Here is a 19,027-nt window from a genome sequence, read left to right as displayed (position 1 = left end):
ATTTTGGCAATATTAGAATGAATTTGACGTTAAAAAAAAATGAAAACATTCAGTGTAAGAAAGAAACTCTCGTTTTGACAGAAAAAGAAATGTTTAAATTAAATAAGTCCTTGTTGTGGGGGCATTTACCACATTACTTGATTATTACTATTGGATGTTTTATCAAATAAACCCAGCATACGATGTATTTTTGTTCAATAACAAATACAGATCTACCGAAAAAAGGCTAAAGTTGCCGTTAAAAGACAAAACAAACAAAAGTTTTTTTATACTCTTATTGTAATGTCATAGCAACGTAGATTACTTTTAGAAAATTTAGTACAGTTGATTATTAAATTGAAAATTTTTTCTCGTTGGACTTTGAGTTCTGATATTTTGCAATTTTGTGTTACAAATGTTCATCTTCAAAACAAAAGGTTTTTTTTGACAATATATGAGATAATTTTATTTTTCAAAGCGTGTGGTGTCTTGTTCGTTTATTCTGAGAATAGGTGTACAGATGAGATATCTCTGTGTAATCAGCAATTACCAATTTTCTCAAGAAATGAAATGAAATCAAACCAAATTATATTATTGATGTAAATTTCAATCAATGTTCGTACCATACATATAGTTTATTTATGAGCTACACACACTGTACAAATATCTGAATCATTAATTTCAAAATAAAACAACATTTTTTTTGTTCAGACATAATAATAAAAGAAACATCTATATCACCAATAATAACAAAAGAGAATATTTTTTTAGTCTATCCTGTACTATGTAAAAGTGACAATTATAAATATGGTGTTAATTATCTCTCTTTTTCCATCAAGCAAGGAGACCTCTCTTTCACACCTATGGTGTTATGATGACTTTTATGCAGGATTTATTTTGCTGAACCGATTAAACACAATTGGAGAGAGCTGAGTGAAAAAGGCACGAATGAATGTGTCAAAATTAGAAATGCCCAAAAAAACCCTGTGGTTAGAATTTTAAATTGTATTCATAATTAAAGCTTTATTTTTAGGGTAGATGGGGTCTAAATTAAAATCCATAGAATTTTTTAATAATTTGTCAAAATGTAGTTTATTTCATGCTTTTTTCAAAAATATAATAAAAAGTATAGGTTACATAATAGAATAGGTAAATTCACAACACATTCTATTATAAAAATTACTTTATCTGAGTTATCTCCCCTTATGTGGCAAAGTTGAAAAAAATGAATCTAACAAAAATATTCTGTTTTTTGTAACATACGTCCGTAATATGATAAAACACTTAATTTTCTATATTAACATGAAAAGTCTTGCACATGAATTACATACAACTCTCAAATTTGCACATTTCATTAAAGATCTAGACCGATTGTTATCTGCTGTTTCAAAATCCAAGATGGAGTAAGACACCCCAGCTACCTTAATTAGGAAATGGAATTCATGGTTAATTGAATAATTCCATCCCAGCAAATATGGACAAATTCTCTGCTGTAAATGTGTTCTAGAATATCTGTCAGCTTCTATGAGGAATTTGCTATTTCTAATTCCACAACATTATCTTTACTTATTCCAATGGTGCTTGTAGGTATTGACAATGAACACATTAAACAGTTCATATACTTTGCCATGAAGGAGTGCCAACTGACTGTAACTGGGTCTTTAAACCAGGTGAGCAAAAAACAGCGATTATGTCCCCTTATTTTAGCTCTTTAATGTCGTCATAACAACTTCAAACAAGATGGCTGACTTCCCGTGACTTGCCATCGTAATATTTTAAACATTTGCCCTTTTCTTTGTTACTTCATAGCATAATGGGACGAATATTTAATTTATTGAGGAAGGGGCGGAATGATTTTATGCATATGGAATATCCATGTTCACCTTATTTATTTCGCGCGGCAAAGCCGCACGATATTTAATTTTCATGGTATCAGGTCCGTTCGCGCACAATACACGTTCGCACCCTACACGTTCGCCATCTAGGTCCGTTCGCACCCTACACGTACGCACCCAGTTTTTTTCAAATTCCAGTTGAATTATTAGATAATTTTGTAATTGTATATACTAAAAAAATTATTTAAGAAATAATTCATGGAAGCCATAGATTTGTTGGACATTTACACATGGCCTGGGCCGTGATATTCGAATTTTATCCTGAGCGTTAGCGAGATAAAATTCGAATATCACGGCCCAGGCCATGTGTAAATGTCCAACAAATCTATGGCTTCCATGAATTATTTCGATTCTTATAGGACAAATACGGTAATTTAAAAACTTAAGCGAACGTAAGATTGCTGTGTGTACGGCTGTTCTATTTTACCCCCTGTAAGATAAAAGCTACAAATTTCATATAAATCTAAGTCTGACATGAATTATTTCTCAAATAAGCAGTAGAAAAAATGTTATCAATTCTCATAATTCTTAACCCAAACATTTATTTTTCGTTGGCTACTATTTACTGTCAAATCCAGAGTTGACATGTCGTAACTAAGGAGTGAGCCGCCATGTTGACTTGCTGAAATCCACAAATATGCGAATAATGCAATGGAATAGAAAATGAAATAACACCTACCTCAAAACTCCATTTTAATGCAATATTATCCGAACTTAGGGCATACACGTAACGGAAAACATTCAGCTTTAGAGTTTTCATTCGTATGACGTCATGTTATGACATGACGTTAATGCGCCAAGATCATTCATGAAATTTGGTGGAATTTAATTTATTTTGATTTTATACATTTTTTAAGCTCTTGAGCATTAATTATTTTTGTTATGCAATATAATAGGAAAAACGGTTCTGTCGTTTCTTTTTCAATTTCAATTTGGACACAACGAAATCAAAATAGTGTTTACACATAGGTTACGATACATGTAGATTTACGTGGGAGGTAAATAGTAACAGCCACCAATATGCACATCTCTGAGTCTGCGCTAAGTATAGATATATCGAGAATTTTATCACGGTGTTGTTTACAAAGCGAAAGAAGCAGGTCATATTAGAATATATTACGGGTATATTTTCCTGAATAAAAATTAGGGAATTATTATATGAAATGTTTTTTTTTTTATCAATTTGATGATTAATTGTTAAATGTTAATTATGTATGATTACTGCTAATAAGTATTTATACACAGCTAAATTTTGGTATTATTGTTGTGTGTTTGAAAATCATGATTGTTGTTTTAACTTCCTTTGATGTAAATACTGCATGTATTTAGCTTGGTATGACTCTGAGTAAAACATTGAAGATTTTAAATGAAAAACACGAAAGATAATGATTTTAACAGCTTGGCCCCTTTGAGCTCACTTTATTTTGAAACAATGAAAAAAATTTATAGCAATACACTAACCAAAACGTGATTAAGATTTATTCAACACAAAACAAAACATTGTCAGAATCTCACTTTATTTCGAAATAATGAAAAAAATAAATTATAGCAATTCACTTACCAAAACTCAATTACAAATTACTTTTAAAACACAAAACCAATAAAAAAAGTGCGAACGTGTAGGGTGCGAAAGTGAAAGGGGGCGAACAGACCCGGATTCAATTTTCATAGGACATACTAGAGGGTAGCAATGCCCTTTACCGTCAGGCGTCAAACGGTCATTTTCAGCTACTGTTAGCGTCAAATTGGTTTAAATTTTACCGTGATTCGTCAAAATATCCTTATCGTGATTTGTCAACTGTCTGAAATAATTATCGTTACCGTTATTTTTGGAAAAAATTTAACATGATTTGTCAAAATCATTTGATTTTTTACAGTCTTAAAGAAAGGGTACATTTTATCGTCATGCACCAAAAATTACTGTTAATGTCATTTGGCAAGATTTTTTACCGTTATTTGTCATGAAGGTACCTCCATTACGACCCTCATACTCAGTACAGTACTGCCAAGTTTTCTTGAAGCAAATGCGTGAGATTTGGCCAAAATTGTAAAGATCAAAGAGAAAAAACAATAGATCAAAGAAAAATGCGTGAGTCTCACGCTAATTGCGTGAGACTTGGCAGCCCTGCATACTAATAGTCCCAAAACATGTTCGCCCCCTGGGATCGTTCGCACTCTATTTTCATTCAAATATAGGTTGAATTATTTGATGTTTTTAGATGTATATATCTATAATATAATATAAAGTAATGGCCCTCATGAAAAATTATCTGTCTGACAAAATTTTATATAAAATATATTGTATGTGGAAACTATTTCATTATGAAATATTGTCCTTGCCCATGAAATCTTGTCACCTCCTTCTGGACAATATTTCACTATGAAATATTAGTCCAAATAATTATGACGTCTTAAATTGAAGGCTATTTCAATTTTTTGCTGTGTCTGTCACGTTATCCTTGGATGGAATTGTAACATATTTTAAATTATTTTAGGAAATTATTGGAATTATTTTGCACCAACAAACTCACAAAAGGTAAGAATTTGTATATATGCAAAAATTTCTAGCCATCAATGAAGATTTTATATGCCAAAATTGGGTCTCAAAGTTGAGCGAAAAGTCCAACCCCAAAAAATTGCTTCAGCGTTATGATGTGGCATGCGTCACAGCAAAAAATTAAAATAGCCTTTCATTATTATTTGGGCTATATGAAGTATTGTCCATGCCAATATTTCACTATGAAATTCTGTCAATGACAATATTTTGCTTCTTTTTATAATATTATTGGGGTGTAAAAGTGTTGACTGAAGCACATTTTTCTGCGCTTCATTCTAAAAATGTGTGCAGGATCAACACTTTTACAACCCTATCAAATTACCCAAAGAAGCATTCATTTCTTTTAATTACATTTAAGACCATGAAAAAAAAGTTTTATCAAGTTTTTATTTTGATTACCTGTGCACTTGTGGAAGCACATGTTATAACGAATGTAACATTTCTTTTTGATATGAAGGCTTAAATTTTTGAATGATGCACAATTGTTGTTACCCAATCAAACTAACGAATTCTCGTGAAACATACATGTAATGTAATTATTGTGAAATACTGTCCATGAAAATATTTCTTAATCTAATTATATCATCTGCCATTAAATTGGGTACATTTCTTGATTTTTATGCCCCCTCCGCTACACATTAAGTTTTACCCTAGTCCGTCTGTATGTCCCAAAATTGGTTTCCGTTCTCTTAACTTTAGTTTGCCTCAACCAAATGTTATGAAACTTATACACAATGCTTATTACCACAAAATACAGATCAATTTCAAATTTTGATAGCTTTTACTGTTCTTGATTTATGTCCCTTTATAGTGTTACATGCAAGCGGGGGCATCATCTGTGTCCCATGGACACATTCCCTATTTATTTTGAAATATTTTTCATTGATAATATATGTATAACAAAATTGCTGCATACATTCATTAAAATTTCATGATACAAAGTCATGAAATATTGTCTTGGAGGACAATATTTTGCTTTAAATATCCAAATATTTATATTTTCATGAATAAAAATTTGTGAATTTTCTAAATAAAATATTTCTTTTTGTGTTTAGATGATCAATTCTTAAATATTAATTATTTATGATTACTGTTACATGCATTTGGTATTTACAGAGCTAATTTGGTATTATTGTTATGTGTTTGAAAATCATGATTGCTGTTTAATATGACTAAAGCTTTGGTGTATAGTTACCCTTAATACTTTATTTCTCTTTTTTAGTTGCTGTCATGGCAACAGAGTTCTCGAAATCGTTTTTTTTTCCCAGGTGGACTGGTCCTTGAAATAAATCTGCTGGACCTCACTATTATTTCTATTGCAAAATTCCAAAATTCTGTCAGTCCTTTGCAATTTGATGGTCAAATCTGTTGAACCACTACTTTTCGAGAGCTCTGTGGCAATGTCATTGTGACAAGTTTAATAGCCATCAGTTGATATCTTCTGCATTTCTTTTACAAATCTTAGATGAGTGAACTTGGACTTTGATGATTGATCATCATGACAATATTTATTATTTATCTCGTCAAAATAATTCACAAAACACTAAAGTAAACCTGTTTATGTTTTTAGAATGTCGTAAGAAGTAAAAGAAGGCTGGTAGTTCAGTGATGTAAATGTACATGTAAGTTTAAACATCTTTACCAAAATAATTATAGATGAGTGGACGACCAATTTTGTCTTGAGGGGGGGCCTGGAAAATTTGATGAGGTCATAATATTTATTACCAGCTTAAAGGTGGCCAGATTATTTATTTTCTCTCAGACCAGGGCAAGAATACCAATGTTCTACATGTCCAAATATTGTCACAAGTACCCGAAATCAAATGTCAGACCTAGGAAAGAGGGTTTAATTGTATTAAATGGTAATGAATGTGCCGAACGTAGCGAGGAAAATTGTTTTTAGAAGATTTTAAGCAAAAAGAATATAATTTTGGGGCCATAATATTATTTTCATGTGGGATAATATTAGATTGTTTATATTTCCAACTAGATGGGGGCCAGAATATTTATTTCCAAAATCTGCAAGGCCCACCCATCCCCTTAGAAACAAAATTATGGTTGTCCCCTAAACAATTGAATGAAATCTGTCATTACAGATTAACTCAAAACATAATGTCAAATGAACAGACATATGAGAGGAAGGAATATATTATGGCAACCATGGCATGAGGTAATAAAACACACAGATGTACAATATACAAATAATACCTGAAAAAGGATAACAGGTATCACAAAAATTATTGGACAACTGAATAACAAATCATATATACACAACCACTAACATAAGACGTGGGGGAAAACATAAAAAGACAACACATGGTTCAGAGAGCCCAACTTGGAACAGGCACAAAATGACATGGGTCAAACTGTTTTCTGGACACAAACCTCCCTATTTTCCTGATCATTAATCAGATCTATTAATAAACTACTTATTTTCAAATAAATCAATGCAATAAATGCAATACTATATAGATGATTTGATCAACAATGAAAGTCTACAAGGCATAAGGAATTATGTTGATTAATCGGACTGTTACCAATAATAGCATTGGACATCAAAGTGTCCAATATCGGTACAGTGGGCAAACAGGGGTTGGTTTCTTTGTAAGTTTAACCTAAGTTAATATCTTTCAAATTTTAATCCTGGGAATGCTAATTTTCTTCAAGCTGAGCGTGCTACAAATGTATCTTCGTTCTAAATATTTGAGAACTTATTGATTAATAAACAATGATTATTTTTTTATCTTCACTTTATTACCTTCAGTTTTACAAACATATTTGAATAGTCTCATGTAAAGCAATTTATTTTTTCCAGAGTTATAATCTACACAAATGTAAAGTTATTGTACTCCTGTTCTGCCCTAGTCAATTTAATGATGATATTGATAAGCAGGGAATTTCACATTTTGCTGTGTGTGATGCATTAACGTGACAATGATCATGAGACATCTACAGTTAGACATGTTAGATGAGGTTTGACTTTCATGTTTACCTCAAATTTTAAGTGCTAATACATGAGGGGACATTTTATGATTTTGTCTTCATGTTAAAAAAAAATCCCTTGCTGAAATTTCTTACTTTGTTAATTATAAGCAATGTAAAAAAAAAATGAAAATATTAATTACATTTAATAGACATCATAATTATATGGAATATCTTCGTCAGCACCTCAAGCAATATAAGTGTCACATAGAATGTATCTAGGTAATTAGATAACTATTATAATATTCATTACTTTATCTATTTAATGTGGTAATTGCATTTTAAAATTTCAATAAATAGTTTTAATTTTTAATTGTTTGTCATTTTGTTTTGCAGAAAATATTAAAAATAAGATGGCAGCATATAAGTTTACATCCCACAGACAACTCAGAGGTCTGCTAAATGATGCAGAAGTTAAACAGAAAAAAGATATTGCAGAATTTGCTGGGGGACATTTGAATGAATCACTATTATATAAGCCTTCTTCTGAGTGGGCTAGTGCAAAATGGACAGCTGGCAAAGATACCGCAAGTTCTAGTCCAAAGTCAGCGGTTTCTCGAGAGACAAATCACAATGAGGGAAAGAAGATGAAGAATGTTTTAAATGTCCTTTATGACTTTAGTGTTGGTACCTCAGGAAGTCTTCCAATACCTAGCAAAAAGTCTACACCAAACAAAAAAGATTACAAAAAAGAATATGATGACTCAAGACCTGTTTCTACTAGAAAGGATATTAGTCCTGTATCTAGAAAATCTATTTATAGTGAATTAAATGATGGTGTGCTAGTGGAAGAGCTTAAAGCAGAAGAAATGATGTTACCCCCTCCTCTTGTGGCTCCACAAATGAAAAAAAGTCCTCCTCCAGCAGATTATGATGTAATGGAAGAGTTAACAGAAAGACTTGATAATGATGGATATCTGACATTTAGACATACATTTTTACCTACACACCACACGGGTGTAACGAAGAAAGATCAGTTTCATAAAATGAAACAGTTTGAAAGTGGAGTGCTAAGGAAACAGGATTCATCTGAGCAGAATGTTTTGACTGGAGTGAAAGCAGTGGAGCATCTAGAAAAAAAGTTGAAACAGGTTTATATTCTTTATATATATACCCGGTACTAAAAATAGTATTTATAACGTGTATTATAATAATTATAATAATAGAAAAATGTTGTTTAATGCATAGTCAAACTACAAGTTGCCTTAGTGAGTAAAGTAATATGATTTTCATTTCATCACCATTATCATACATGTTGATGCCTCATTCAATAATGATAAATTTCAAGACCTATTCTATACAGGGTTTCACTAGGGCGAGTCCATGAGTCCTGGACTCATGAAAATCTGTCTGCACTGATCATTTTCAAAACTGGTGAGTCCAAAGAATCATCAAGGTTAATCTTTTTTTTTTTGTTATTTCCTTGCTCTATTTTGTCATGGAGACTGAAATAATAAATTATATACATGTACATGTAGCAAGAAAACTTCATATTCTCAGTGTTGGATTGACATGGGGGAAAATGATTGAGTCCCTTGACCCACCTTCAAAAATCCTTAGTGAGAACCCTGTCTATTGATATGCAAAAACCAGCAGGTGAAATAAATCTGACTCTTCTTTCCTTTTTTCAAATGAAGTGGACCTCAGCCGCTAAGAAAATTTAATTGGACAGTGCGGTGAAATGTATTAGAATTGATTATGGAAAATTACTTTGAATCCTGTTCAAACAGCCATATATATATATTGGTAATCTGTCATCCTGGTACTGATATTTGACATGTCTGTAATTCATTTGTGGTGATTAAATACATGTAGATATATCATTCAAGAGTTCTTTCAACTGACTTTGGACATATAGTAGTTTTGACTTAATTAAAACTCTTGGACTTACCCAATAGAAAACTGACAGCTCCATTTTCTGCATCACTCTCATATATTTAGTTGGGTCTTTTAATTATGACAGAGGTAATAAAACCTTTCCCCAGAATCAGTTGTTGTTTACCTTGCCATTTGAATTTTTGTAAAGTGAACAGTCCCATTGAATAAATACAATAGCTATTGTTCTCTGGGGAGTTCCTTCAATTCAAATGAATTAACTGCATTACAAGTGGTTAGACATGCTTGTATAAATTTGATTTTGTTGTCATTTGTTTTACTTTCCTGGTAAGCTGAATGATCCCTAGGTTTTTTATGGTTCATATTTCACTAGTTCATTGCTAGGTTATGGATTCAGTCTCCTTTTAGCCAAAAGTAATTAAATTATTACTGGTAGATATGATAAATTACCTTTTATGTACATGTAACTCACAAGAATTTTTTTCCTTATAATTTCAGGAATTAGACAATTTGAATATATTTGATTCAGGACCTAATTTTCATAAATTACAAGTTTATAGTAATATATATGAAGATCTCTTGCTAGAATCAGCTACCTTTGCTTACATTCTGAGATGTATTAAGGTAAGTGAATATATTTTCTGTTCTGAAATGTATCATCAATAGATATGAGGTAAACATCAAGTAGTCAGTAAACCATAAAATACTTGGAGAAAAAGCAAAATCTGTTTAGTTACATGAATATATAATTGTAACTCTATTAGTAAAAAATATTTAGCACATACAGGAACCACAAAAATATTGATAAGAGAGATATAGACAGACTATGTAGTAGTAAATTATCTTGCTGGTTCTACCATGTAGTCTGTGTCATGATTCTAAAAATTAATTGAAAATCGACTCAAATCTAAATGAAATACATTTAAAAGTACATGTTTTTGGACATCATGGCCCCTGGACATAAACTGTTTGTTTTAATTAAATCCAAGAATGATTTTCAATGATATATATATATATATATTATCCAAATTAAAGTTAATTAGTACCTCTGAGTAATTGGTAACTATATGATGATGACTTAAATCAAAGTGTTGTAAATATGTTAAAAAGTCAGGATCATTGTCAATTTGTGATTTATCAAACAATCACAACAAAAACAATTTTATAGATTAGAATTTTTAGATTGAAGTCTTTATATTTTTTAGACAGAATATGACAACTACATTTCTCGACTGTTAGATAAACAAACACCACAAAATAGTCGGATGTTGCGGGATCAAGTCCAGCAGATGACCAGTAGGGGAACATCAAGACCTAAAGATTTAATTGATGCCAAACAAAAAGTTGTGACTTTAGAGGAAAAAGCAACATCATGTTTAGAAGAAAATGAAAGGTAAGAGTTTGTTGTTCAAGGATAAATAGATAAAGTGAAAGACTACAGTGGTGAATTCAGAATTCTTAAAAAGGTTGGTCATAAATTTTGGCAAGACATGATCAATTTAAAAAAAAAAAATTGTACTTAAAGAGTATGTGTGTATCTGTTTTTGAGATAATGTCCTTTCAATTCCAGGATATATGATAAATCATTCTTTTAATATGAAAGCATTAACCAATTACGATAGACACAAACCAGGTCTGCTGTTCTACTGGATTTAAGTTTTGTAGATGCGCTAAGTAAAAACATTTTCATGTTTTTTAATTGATATGCTTTTGAGAAACATTAAAGTATCATTTATGTATTCATACAAAATGAAGATATATCAAAGAACATCAGACTGTTAAGTCTATACATTTCAGATGTGGTACTCTGGCAGGTTAAGGTTTCTTCATTTCAGATGTGGTTCTCTGGCAGGTTTAGGTTTCTACATTTCAGATGTGGTTCTCTGGCAGCTTTAAGTTTCTACATTTCAGATGTGGTACTCTGGCAGCTTTCGTTTTCTTCATTTCAGATGTGGTTCTCTGGCAGGTTTAGGTTTCTTCATTTCAGATGTGGTTCTATGGCAGGTTAAGGTTTCTTCATTTCAGATGTGGTACTCTGGCAGCTTTTGTTTTCTTCATTTCAGATGTGGTTCTATGGCAGGTATAGGTTTCTTCATTTCAGATGTTGTTCTATGGCAGGTTAAGGTTTCTTCATTTCAGATGTGGTTCTATGGCAGGTTTAGGTTTCTTCATTTCAGATGTTGTTCTATGGCAGGTTTAGGTTTCTTCATTTCAGATGTTGTTCTATGGCAGGTTAAGGTTTCTACATTTCAGATGTTGTTCTATGGCAGGTTTAGGTTTCTTCATTTCAGATGTTCTATGGCAGGTTTAGGTTTCTACATTTCAGATGTGGTTCTATGGCAGGTGTAGGTTTCTACATATCAGATGTGGTACTCTGGCAGCTTTAGTTTTCTTCATTTCAGATGTTGTTCTCTGGCAGGTTTAGGTTTCTACATTTCAAATGTTTGACTGCACTTTCAATTGTAATTTCATTGATAATTAAATATTTCGTTTTACAGACTAAGAAAGAAGTTAGATGAAGAAAAAATATGGTTAGAAAATGCTTCAGAACCAGGTTAGTGTTTTCTTTATTGTTGATGCAGTATTTTAGTTATGATTTATTTTTACTTGTGCTTCATTTAGTGTTAATACTTGTTTTATTGCCTGAAATGTGGATAACTAGTTCTTGACTTCTACATGTTGTATTTGTATTATTTTAATGATTTGAAATTTACAAACCCCAAACATTGGACTAGTGTATCATGTGGTGGTACATGTATTGTTTTTTGCTTTTCTTTTTTTTTTATATGAAAGTGAAACACAGCAAAGTAGTAGGGCTATTTAGGCTAACATTTGGTTCTGAAATTCAAACTTTGGGATATATTATATCTAAAAACCATTAATATGCATATTCTAATAAATTGAACATTTTTTTCTGTCAACTGTTTTAACAAAGTTGCCATATATCATATTTGCGCTGACACAATCAATGTTAAGCAATAATCAATCAATCAGTTATATTTTGATATCCCAATATGTTGACTGGCCAAAGCAATAACTTTTTAAAGAAAGTAATTATTTCAACTGAAATAAGCAATAAAAAAAAAAACTTTCTAAATAAAGTATGAAATGGTTCAAATGAATTGATGAATTAATCTATATATGCTCAAAACAATAGTTGTACACTACATTTTGTATGTGTATATGAATAAAAAGCTTACATTAATAAGACATCATTCCAAATGCACAAGAAAACTAGCATGATCACTTTACTTTTCAATCTGATTTGACAAAATGTATATGTAGAAATAAGAAGATGTGGTATGGGTGCCAATGAGACAACTCTCCATCCCAAGTCACAATGTGTAAAAAGTAAATAATTATAGGTCAAAGTACGGCCTTCAACACAGAGCCTTGGCTCACACCGAACAGTAAGCTATAAAGGGCCCCAAAAAGACTAGTGTAAAACAATTCAAACAGGAAAACTAACGGTCTAATCTATATAAAAAACGAGAAACACTTATGAACCACATCAACAAACGACAACCACCGAACAAATTTCCTGACTTAGGACAGATGCAAACAAATGCAGTGGGTTTAAACGTTTTAACAGGTGCCAACCTTCACTCTAACCTGAAATAGTAGTGTAACATTACAACATAGAAAGACACACTATAAAATATCAATTGAAATGGCTTAATCAAAAAGACATATTAACAAAAACAAGTGAACATACACTGAACGAATAAATGGATGTTATTTATAGATTTACTGTACATTAATGATCATTTTTTTCAGAGCCAAGGCCTGCTATTTCCAGTGTGTATAAGGAAGAACCACCACCAGAATTATGTGATGAAATAGAACATGTTAAATCTCAGATCTTAGAAAAACTCGATGATTTACAGGATTTGCGAACAAAACTTAGAGCAGATTATGTTCCATTAACTGTGTGCTCTCACCTAGAACAGTGCATTAAAGAAACTGAGGTAATGATGTCTAGCTTTCCTTAGAAATACACAAAAATTGCTTTTTTGCAGGCTTATGGTTGTGAAATAAACTTTATAAAAAAAGATATATTGAGGATGACAAAAATAGTCCTTATAATATACCAAAGTGTAACAAGTGTAAGGCTGTTAATATCTGAATGTTTAGCACCAGATTCATATTTGCATCAAACTTTTATCATACACAATCTAAAAAAAAAAATCCCTAATGAAGCTTTTGTAAATTTTGTTTCCCCAACTGTATAATGAAGCAGTGACTTTTATGAACAAAGCTTTTTTAGTAAACTGCAAATAAAATGGAATGACCATTTATTAAAACTATATTCCTTGCCATCTATTGTTGTCTGTCATCCTCCATCATTTATTTTGCAAGATTTCTTTTTCTTAGAGCAGTTTACACCAAATGAAAATTATAGATAAAAATATTATTGTTTTGGGAGTTTCAACTTGTTATTCATGATAAATTTTGTTTTTACATTGGTTGCAATGAATTTCCGTGATTTCCCAGTGGTATAAAACAATGACAATTTCACATGAAATAATCTGATAATTTTACTCCTCTGATTTCATACAAGAATGGGTGTTGATGACTGCATCAAAACAAGTCAGAAATTGTAGAACAAAATACAGGACTTGTGTGTTGTTTGGTCACTCGTTGAATATATTTTCTATACTTGAATTCTTGGATTAGTTATTTTATAAGCATTGAGTGTTTTGTATTTGGTACTGCAGCCATTCATAAAAATAATTCAACTTTGACAGTTAATTCTGGTAGAGGTCATCAAAAATAAACTTCTAGCATACATGGCAATGAAAACATGTCTATTTATCAAACACTGTTAAGGAGTATAGATATATGTAGTGAAAATATTTCTCCTAAAAATTTTGAAACCAAACAAAAAATCTTTTTTTGAATATTTTTCTTATATAAATATATTTCCATGTTTATTCATTTTTTTTCTAGATTGAAGTACAAAAGTTGTTAAAACAGAATGAATATTTAGAGAAGACAATAGGAGATATGGAAAGTGAACTAAAAGATGCTATACAAGATGCTGATACTAGTGAGAGAGATTCTAGGTATGTTATCTCCCCTTTATCCAGCTTTCAAGAGTAAATTATCTACCCTTTATTTTTAATTGTTAGAGCTAGGTGAATGTATACTCTTCCTTTAATATGCTGGGAAAAATAACCCTTACTTCAGGATGCAGGTTAATTGCCATATTATTCAGAGTGGTGATATCAGTGATCAGGGTGCTAGGAGTGCTCGACAATAACTCTTGTCCGATTGTCTGGTACCAGAGGCAAAAAAGGTCGGACAAGTAAAATCCATATCAAGCTTGTCCGACGGGACAAGTAAAATCATTCTGTAGAAAATAAATTAAATTCAACTTTGATGATCAAAGTAATAAACAAAAAAGAAGAAAAGAAGATAAAAACAAATATTAATTTGACATGTTTACTTTCGATCTATAATTTAAAACTGGTTCTTTGTCAGATACTTTATAACAGATAAAAGGCATACTATTCTCACAAACCAGTCTTACCAATTGGAATTAGGGGTTCACTTTGTATATAAAGTAACAAGACAGTTCGGCACGAAACGAATCAGCTCCATATTAATAGACAGTTCGGCACTGTTGGTGACATTTCGGGACCAAGACAAACCAGAACCTTGTTTCCCTACAGTTATTCTGTTGTTTTATAATAAATATATGATAAATTTTATTAATTTTTAAATATTTTGAAAATAAAAATGAAGAAATTATTGACCATAGAATTCAGAAAATCAGATTTGATCATATTTAGATAAACAATATTTGATTGTGTTTGAATAAACATTTTAATACATTAAAAACGAAGCTGATTGAAGTAAGGCATTAATCATCATAATTAATATTTTATCAACATAAAAGACCAGGATACAAACCAAATGAGTGTAAACTGACAGGCCTACTAGACTGTGCCTGATGTGCAGAGTCTGATGAGACTTTGGCTTTGATAAAAACTAGAACCTAAGTCCTGTGACAAGACATGACTAGATTCAGTTGTTCTCGTCTCATATTTTTGAAAAGGATATAGAGACATATAAATTGACTTCTGTTCTATTGTTTTAATTCATTTTGTTCATTGAATCAACCTAAAATGCAAAAATGGTTAATATAAAGTGTTGGTTTTTTTTGACAAGTTACAATTCCATTCAGACAAGTAAGTTTTGGTATGTACTTGTCCTATTGGGCAAGTTGAAAAAAAAGTTATTGTAGAGGCATGGCTAGTCAGATCAGAAATACATCACCAGGATGTTGATATTAATGAAACAAAGATGCTAATTATCTCCCCTGTATTCAGGATCCTGATATTAACAAAAGAGCTTCTATATAAGTAATCTCTTTTTGATTGTTTTAATTCCAATCAATCTATTTAAAACCAGACCTTATTTGCTCTTTTATACTTACATTGAGGGTATGATGGCAGACATTTTGGATTAGATGCAGATGACTTAACTGCCAATTCTTTGGTATTGATGACATTTGCAATATTCTTTTTTTCTAATACCTGTTAACAGACCCAGAGTTGTATACCTTAGAAAATGTCTTTTTTAGGGAAATTTGTCAACATTAACTCTGAAAAATTCTTACATTTTGAAATGGAAAAATCTATTTTGATCTGCATAAAAGATTGAAGATAGAGGATGATAAATAAAAAAATTCGTAAGGGTTCCACGGAACCCAGTGTCTCGCCTACTTTTTCTGTTAATCGCAGGCTCAACAAAATGAGGAAGTAAATCAATAAAAATATTCTTCTTGATACTATCTTTTGATTGTAAGAATCTTCTGTCCAAGTTTGGTAAAAATCCAGGATAGTTTATGAATCTAATAAATGTTTAAAAACTTTAACTGCAGAATGAATGTAATGTTAACTGGAAGAAAACAAAATTTCCTTCTAGATACAAGCATTTGATCATAAACATGCTTCTGTCCAATAAAATTGAGAATGGAAATGGGGAATGTGTCAAAGAGACAACAACCCGACCACAGAACAGACAACAGCAGAAGGCCACCAACAGGTCTTCAATGCAGCGAGAAATTCCCGCACCCGGAGGCGTCCTTCAGCTGGCCCCTAAACAAATATATATACTAGTTCAGTGATAATGAACGCCATACTAAACTCCAAATTGTACACAAGAAACTAAAATTAAAAATAATACAAGAATAACAAAGGCTAGAGGCTCCTGACTTGGGACAGGCGCAAAAATGCGGCGGGGTTAAACATGTTTATGAGATCTCAACCCTCCCCCTATACCTCTAGTCAAGTTTGGTACAAATCCAAAATAGTATTAGAAAGTTATTAAAATTTTAAAAACTTAAACCACAGAGTGAATGTGTTGTTTCCTGGCAGAAAATCTAAGTCCATTTTAAAGTAAAATAAGGAAAAAATAGATTTATTTTTTTACAAAATTTACTTCTGGATACTATTTTATGATAATAAACAAGCTTCTGTCCAAGTTTGGTACAAACCCAGGACTGTTTAAGAAAGTTATTAAAATTTTAAAAACTTAAACCACAGAGTGAATGTAATGTTTCCCGGCAGAAAAACTAAGTCCATTTATAAGTAAAATTCAGGAAAATGGAATTTTATTTTTACAAATTTACTTCTGGATACTATCTTATGATCATAAACAAGCTTCTGTCCAAGTTTGGTAGAAATCAAGGATAGTTTAAGAAAGTTATTAAAATTTCAAAAACATTAACCACAGAGTGAATATTTGTGGACGCTGACGCCGACGGAATGTAGGCTCGCTATGTCTCGCTTTTTCGACTAAAGTCAAAGGCTCGACAAAAATGTGTGCTAAGGTTTAAAAAGTAAATCTGAAAGATTCATTTCAAAATTGTCGTGTTTAATTGGGAGGAATAGACAAAAAATTAAGACTTTTTCCTTTAGTATAATGTAATGGACTGAGCCGATTAAACAGTATGGGTTTTTCTCATTGTTGAAGGTTGTACTGTGACCTATAATTGCTTATATCCACTTATTTGAACTCTGGTGGATAGTTGTCTCATTGGCAGTCATACCACATCTTCTTATTTTTATATGCTACTAATATTATTTTACTCTTAGGTCATCTGATCATCATTTTAGTTTTTATTGATTTTATTATAGGCGTATTTGGAGGAAAGTAAATTCAAGACGAGGTTTGCCAGGATCAACTGGGGAAGAAGATGACGATGATGATGATGAAAGTAAATGGAACTGGTATATCTCATGATAAAAAAAGACAGAAACATTGAACCTAGTCTGTGATAACACTGTGATAATTTCTAATCTATGGAGTGATACTGATAGACAAATTGTATGTTAGAATGTGTAACTGAGTATGGAAAAATAAGTATCTAACAGAATTTGTGTACTGCATGCTAGGTATTTTACACTAAGAATGCTGTTTTGCATGGAGAAAGTTTTAACTATTGATTTTTTCAGAATCCCCCAGAAAAGCTGGTCAGGTGATTTACAAATGTATAACTAGGTGCTACAAAAGTGTGTAAAGTACCAAAATTAATTGAACTTTTTTCATCCTCCTTATTTAGCAATTGCAAATTTATTTTGCAGGACATTTGTTTTTCAAGAGCTTAATGGTCATGGAATTTTTTCTTCATATCAATATAAAAATAAAAAAATTCTGAGAAACATGAGAGCTTACTGTTAAAGATGATAGAAATATTTAAATGACATATTTGAATTTGAAAAAATAAAGGTTAATCAGTATGTTTGTTTGAATTATTGCAGCAACAGAACATACAATATTTTACCCAAATACACTTAATGTAAAACTTTACAAAGACCAACTTGTCTTTAAAATATAAAACAGTTAAGAAATTAAACCTATATGTAGGAATGCTAGTTGTAGGATGGTTTATTTTACAATGTGTGTAGTGTTTTTGCTAGAGAGAGAGGGAGTTTGTTTTGTTAATATTTGAGTGTGCAGAATAGTTTATATGATGCAAGAAAAACAGTGAACTAAGATGTGTTTGTTGCTAAAATATGAAATAAAAAGTTGTTTTACTGTATGTTTTATTTGTCATTGAATGTTATTCTATTATCTGAACTTAAAATAAGGAATGATTGATAGTTGTTTAATGTCCAGCAAGAAATCTGGAAACCATATTAAGGACAAGAAGATGTTGATCTGGTCTGAATATGGACCATGCTTTTTGCTAGACAAAATCACTGATGCAGTACAAAGCTACGAAATGAAAAATAATATAGATATCTATTGAGCAATTATTAACTGCAAATTGAGAAAAGACAGACAGTACTGTGGGCACATTTGCAGTATTTGTCAATAGTTTCTGTCTCGCCTTGACGGAGTTAACAAGCGAGACATAGGTATGCTGTTTCCGGCGGCGATTGTGGTGTCAACAATGTATTAGTTTGTGATTAGGTCTAGTTCATGGTGAACCACTAGTGGTAGGTCAATGATATTTGGTATGCAGTTGTATTAGCATTGACACATCTCATTACCATGGAGATTATTTGGCCCCGCCCCCTCAGTCAAGGTCTATTGACTTTGAAACTTTTCATAGTTTACATGTATTAGTTTGTGATTAGGTCAATTTATGGGGAACCGCTAGTGGTAGGTCAATGATATTTTGTATGCAGTTGTATAAGCATTGGCATATCTCATTTCCATGGAGATTATTTGGCTCCGTCCCCTTAGTCATGGTCTATAGACTTTGAAAACTTTGCTAAGTTAACATGTATTAGTTTGTGATTAGGTCAGTTCAAGGGGAACC

The 19,027-nt window shown here is 31.5% G+C and overlaps 1 protein-coding gene across 5 annotated transcripts; it reads left to right on the top strand.

Annotated features, from left to right (window-relative positions):
- Nucleotides 1-1,117: 1,117 nt before the first annotated feature.
- On the top strand, nucleotides 1,118-18,301 carry LOC127724685 (uncharacterized). Of its 5 annotated transcripts, XM_052231738.1 has the most exons (11): nucleotides 1,709-1,746; nucleotides 4,370-4,410; nucleotides 6,002-6,053; nucleotides 7,247-7,394; nucleotides 7,750-8,504; nucleotides 9,748-9,873; nucleotides 10,455-10,642; nucleotides 11,748-11,803; nucleotides 13,027-13,217; nucleotides 14,200-14,315; nucleotides 17,397-18,301. In XM_052231738.1, exons 5-11 carry the CDS (start codon nucleotides 7,767-7,769, stop codon nucleotides 17,500-17,502), a joined length of 1,521 nt encoding a protein of 506 aa, XP_052087698.1. In that variant the 5' UTR covers nucleotides 1,709-1,746; nucleotides 4,370-4,410; nucleotides 6,002-6,053; nucleotides 7,247-7,394; nucleotides 7,750-7,766; the 3' UTR covers nucleotides 17,503-18,301. The 5 variants fall into 5 exon arrangements, with proteins under 5 accessions (XP_052087697.1, XP_052087695.1, XP_052087699.1 ...); XM_052231739.1 differs by lacking the exon at nucleotides 4,370-4,410 and having other exon boundaries at nucleotides 1,703-1,746; XM_052231734.1 differs by lacking the exon at nucleotides 7,247-7,394.
- The last annotated feature ends 726 nt before the right edge of the window (nucleotides 18,302-19,027 follow it).

Source organism: Mytilus californianus, unplaced genomic scaffold, assembly GCF_021869535.1.
Source record: "Mytilus californianus isolate M0D057914Y unplaced genomic scaffold, xbMytCali1.0.p SCAF_14, whole genome shotgun sequence".
In the NCBI taxonomy this organism is placed as follows: Eukaryota; Metazoa; Mollusca; class Bivalvia; order Mytilida; family Mytilidae; genus Mytilus; species Mytilus californianus.
Note: the sequence above shows the minus strand (reverse complement) of the source record. Positions and strands in the feature narration are given on the sequence as shown.